The sequence below is a fragment of the Mastomys coucha genome, unplaced genomic scaffold (genome assembly GCF_008632895.1).
Source record: "Mastomys coucha isolate ucsf_1 unplaced genomic scaffold, UCSF_Mcou_1 pScaffold7, whole genome shotgun sequence".
NCBI lineage: Eukaryota > Metazoa > Chordata > Mammalia > Rodentia > Muridae > Mastomys > Mastomys coucha.
The window spans coordinates 223737-229021 of NW_022196913.1; the positions used below are offsets into that span (position 1 = coordinate 223737).

At 47.5% G+C, this 5285-nt stretch overlaps 1 protein-coding gene across 4 annotated transcripts in view; it reads left to right on the forward strand.

Moving 5' to 3' along the window:
• Fam171a1 (family with sequence similarity 171 member A1) overlaps positions 1 to 4163 on the forward strand; it is a 128277-nt gene extending 124114 nt beyond the window's left edge. For all 4 annotated transcript variants that reach the window (XM_031359630.1, XM_031359633.1, XM_031359631.1 and 1 more), the window contains one exon: positions 1121 to 4163. In XM_031359630.1, coding sequence (XP_031215490.1) covers positions 1121 to 2810 — 1690 coding nt within the window. In that variant the 3' untranslated portion in view covers positions 2811 to 4163. The remainder of the gene's footprint in view (positions 1 to 1120) is intronic.
• Positions 4164 to 5285: the final 1122 nt, after the last annotated feature.

Here is a 5285-nt window from a genome sequence, read left to right on the forward strand (position 1 = left end):
AAAAAAAAAAAAAACAAAAAACAAAACAAGCACACATGCACCCCTACAGACACACACACACACACACACAAGCACACACATGTACCCCACAGACACACACACACAAGCACACACATGGACCCTACAGACACACACACACATGCACACACATGCACCCCTACAGAAACACACACACAAGCACACACATGTGCACCCCTACAGACACACACACAAGCACACACATGTACCCTACAGACACACACACACATGTACCCCACACACAAGCACACATGTGCACCCCTACAGACACACATACACAAGCACACACATGTGCACCCCTACAGACACACACACAAGCACGCACATGTACCCTACAGACACACACACATGCACACACATGTACCCCACACACACAAGCACACATGTGCACCCCTACAGACACACACACAAGCACACACATGTGCACCCCTACAGACACACACACACAAGCACACATGTGCACCCCTTCAGACACACACACCAAGAAAGGAAAGAGGTTGATAGTTGTTAAACAATTTATTCCTATTCCTGAACACTCACTAAGTGATGAAACTCTCAAGATCAAAGCAAAATTATTTTTATTTCAATGCTGTTATCTGTTACCATAGAAAGAATGTGTCTTTTTGACTCCTGGGTGTTCCTTGTTGGATAGATAACTTGGCTTCTCTATAAAATCCTGAGCCTCCAAACCCTAGATTTCTCTACTCCAGGTTAAGTGAGAGCATGGGTGAGGCGTGAGGAGGCTTCCGGGTTAAGTGAGAGCTTGGGTGAGGTGTGAGGAGGCTTCAGGGTTAAGTGAGAGCATGGGTGTGGTGTGAGGAAGCTTCCTGGTTAAGTGAGAGCTTGGGTGAGGCGTGAGGAGGCTTCAGGGTTAAGTGAGAGCATGAGTGTGGCGTGAGGAAGCTTCCGGGTTAAGTGAGAGCATGGGTGTGGTGTGAGGAAGCTTCCAGGTTAAGTGAGAGCTTGGGTGAGGCATGAGGAGGCTTCTTGGGGTGCTTACAAATTGTTTTGTTTTCCCTCATGGAAGTTGGTAGAATTTTACCCAAAACATTGCCATCATGAGTCTCTCACCTCTGCCTTTGTGCCACATGATTGGTTGCAGGAGGAAGTGCTTGAAACCACGTCAGCATCACAGAAAGCTGCAGCTTCCCCCAGCCCTGGAGAGCTCCAAGAGGGATCAGTCAACGTCCATGTCCCACATCAACTTGCTGTTCTCTCATAGAGCATCAGATCATCCTGGGCCTCTGTCTGTCTCCAGCCATAGCCGCCCAGAGGACCCAGGAACAAAGGAATTGATGGGTGGGGTGCATTTAGAAATGATGTCCCCCAATGGGGAAGGGGACATGCACACACCCATGCTGAAGCTCTCCTATAGTACTTCACAAGAATTTAGCTCCCGGGAGGAGCTGCTGTCCCACAAAGAAGAGGATAAAAGCCAAACATCTTTTGATAACTTAACACCAAGTGGGACTCTGGGGAAAGACTACCGTAAATCTGTGGAGATCTTTCCCTTAAAGGCAAGAAAATCTATAGAGAAAGAAGGCTACGAGGCCCCAGGCAATGATGACTACAGAGGTAGTTACAATACTGTGCTCTCCCAGCCTTTGTTTGAAAAGCAAGATGAAGAAGGCTTGACATCAGCGGGAAGCAAACTCACCATTCAGGAACACATGTACCATGTACCTTTATCCCCTGAGAAGGAGCAGCTGCTGGACCGCAGACCTACCGAATGTATGATGTCACGATCTGTCGATCACCTGGAGAGACCTACTTCCTTCTCAAGGCCAGGCCAGTTGATCTGCTGTAGTTCTGTGGACCAAGTCAATGACAGCGTTTACAGGAAAGTATTGCCTGCCTTGGTCATCCCGGCTCATTATATGAAACTTCCAGGGGACCACTCATATGTGAGCCAGCCTCTGGTGGTCCCCGCTGACCAGCAGCTGGAAATAGGAAGGCTCCAGGCCGAGCTGTCCAACCCCCATGCAGGGATCTTCCCACACCCATCCTCTCAGATCCAAGGCCAGCCCTTGTCTTCCCAGGCTATCTCTCAACAGCACCTACAGGACGCGGGTGCTCGGGAGTGGAGCTCTCAGAGCGCATCCATGTCAGAGTCACTGTCTATTCCTGCATCCCTGAATGATGCAGCTTTGGCTCAAATGAACAGTGAGGTGCAGCTCCTGACTGAAAAGGCATTGATGGAACTTGGGGGCGGGAAGCCACTTCCACACCCTCGGGCATGGTTTGTCTCTCTAGATGGAAGGTCCAACGCTCATGTTAGACACTCATACATTGATCTCCAAAGAGCTGGAAGGAATGGAAGTAATGATGCCAGTTTGGACTCTGGTGTGGATATGAATGAACCAAAATCTGCCCGGAAGGGAAGGGGAGACCCTATGTCTCTCCAGCAGAGCCACGCACCTCTACAGGAGCACCAGCAAAAAGATCCCCGAGCTCCCGACAGCACTGCCTACACGCAGCTCGTGTACCTTGAGGACATGGACCCAAGTGGCAGTGAGTGTGCGGCCACAGTCTGCACCCCCGAGGACAGTGCACTGCGATGCTTGTTGGAAGGGTCAGGTCGGAGGAGTGGGGGGCAGCTGCCCAGCCTGCAGGAGGAAACAACCAAACGAACATCAGACGTTCCCCTGGAGCCGTTAGCTAGTCCCAATCAGAGAAGATCTGCTAATGACGAAGATGAAGACGACGATGATGACGATGACCAAGGAGAAGATAAGAAAAGCCCCTGGCAGAAACGAGAGGAAAGGCCCTTGATGGCCTTCAATATCAAATGAGCCGTCGATGAGCCCCTAAATGCAGATTATAAAATTGCCAAATATCCTTCCTCATGAAAGTGCATACTTGCATGTAGAGAAGCTGAGGAGTGAAAAGCGTTCAAGTAGATGCTTACTGCATTGACATGGCTGTGGAATTACGGTTATGATGCAGAGCAAAAGGTGATTGACAGATGCTGCCCCTCTGGGAAGGTGGCTGGGAGATGTCTGTCATTCTATGGACCTGACTTATCACAGTAGGGATGCTGACAAACCACATGTGAGACTGCTGTGCTCCAAGGATCACCTCAGTTCTCCCTCAGATTCTGGAAACAGATGAGACGCTCTTTGCATTGTCTGAACCCTCAATTCTATCATGATAACGCTACTATGAAGCTCTCACTGGGAAGTTGGGTGGCGAGAACTTTCCGGAAGTTGGTGTTATCTCAAAGGAAAGCTATGCATTGCTGCTTCTTTGTGACTTTGCTCATGCTTTGCTTCAGTTAGGCCTGCCTCTCTCTCCCTCTCCCTCCCTCTCTCTCCCTCTCCCTCTCCCTCCCTCCCTCTCCCTCTCCCTCCCTTCCCCCCTTCCTCCCTCCCTCCCTCCCCCCCCCCTCTCTCCCTCTCTCGGTGGTAGGGTGTTGTTTTTTCTTTCTTTAAAGTATGATTCAATTTCAGTTGTAAATTTTTTACGTCCTTCAGTCTGCTCTACTTCTCTGTGGTTGGTTTCAGTGTCTCCCTTCAGGAACTCAGAACCCAGGTGTCGGCTCTTAACATCTCTAAGCCTTTTAATGAAACTGTACTGAAGTTTTTATCAGCTAAGAGTCAGTCCTTCAATTCTGGTCCCATTAACTCCAAGTGCCTTTTTCACAGTGACAACAGACAGTCCCTCAGTTTCATGTCTTTTCATAACCCTTTCAATTGAACTGCCTGGATTTTCTATAAAGTTACTAAACAATTCCTTGTTCTTGGAACTGCATGCTGCCAAGTGCCATTTGTACTCAGCATCCTCATTTCAACACAGTATGCGCTCTAGTTATCATGTGTAACGTGGGTCTGTTTAGCTAAGGTAGACTAGAGGAGGACACTGTGGAGATGCTCGTTCCTACTCCATCCCTTTGGTCACTAGCCACCATTATGGTTCCACTGGCTGTTTGTATATAGGGTTATGTATTAACCTCTGGAATCCTGTGTGCTCTTCTTGCTCACCAAACGTGAGACTGTGAGCTGAGCAGGGGGATTGAATGTGACTGTTAAAAACACTCATGTACTGTCCAAAAGTGCCAGAATGACTCTTCTGCGCATTCTCCTTTAAGAGCTGCTTGGTTGTCCAAAAATGAAAACTCAAAATAAACTTGGAAGAAGGAAAAAATATATGTTTTCATTCTGGTTCATTCTTGTCTGTTGGGAAAATGTCAATAAGATGTTGCTGTTCTTTGGCTTTAACATTGAAGCGAGACTTCAGTGTTGGGGGTTGTGGATGCATAAACACCAGGATTTAATAGTAGGATTTAAAAAAATCCACCTTTGTATTTGGTCTCACTCAAGAACACATGATAACATCCTGGTGATGTTTTAGGTAAGGAGAAATGTCTGCATTTTATGAGAGAACACTGGTTTTTTGGTTTGTCTTTTGTTTCTTATGCTGGAGATCAATTTGTCTCACAACAGTTTCAGGAAGTGTTTGTTAAATAGGTAGAGTTACCCCAGATATATGACCTTGTTCATCTGAATTATTAATGGAGGGCCAAGGATGTGGCTCACTTGGTAAAGTGTTTGCCTGGCACATATGAAGTCCTCGATTCCATCCCCAGTACCACATAAAAGAAAGTGGGTTAGTGCACACCTATAATACCAGCACACAGCATGGGAGAGGTGGGGACAGCCTCAGATACATAAGTTCAAGGGCAGCCCCGTCTCAAAGGAAGTTAGTGGACATGATGTCAGAATGTGAGAAAGACTGGCAGGGATAAATTACAGCGGCTGTACTTGCTGTTAGCAGCTTCCATACCAAATCTTCACTTGCAAATTCTTCATGAGTGTAAAAGTAATGGAGCTAGTTTTTATTGTCTGAATTCTCAGATGAAGATTATTTCTAATATTTTACTTTAAAAGGAGAAAATAGTTGACAGTCCTGACAGTTGGATAGTTAAGTGGACGAGAGATGGTGCTTTAACCAGTGAGGCTGGCAGGGCTCATGTAGGAAACACTGTCACCAATCGGTGGCAGGTGAGTTCTCAGACAACTCCAAGGAGGGCTTCTTTGTCAATTCCACAGAAGGAAAAAGTCGCCTCTTCAGGAACACCCAAGGCCTGATGTTAGGCGTGGGGGTGGAAGGTGTCCCTGCTGCAGCCGGTTCCCAGCCCTTCACAGCTGTGCCTGCGCTTCCTGCCAATGGAATTACATACTTGGTGTGTCAGCGTCCTGAAGAGCCTTACCATACAACCTGTAGAAAACATGCAACATGCTAACTATTCACTCTGGTTCTAGAGATCT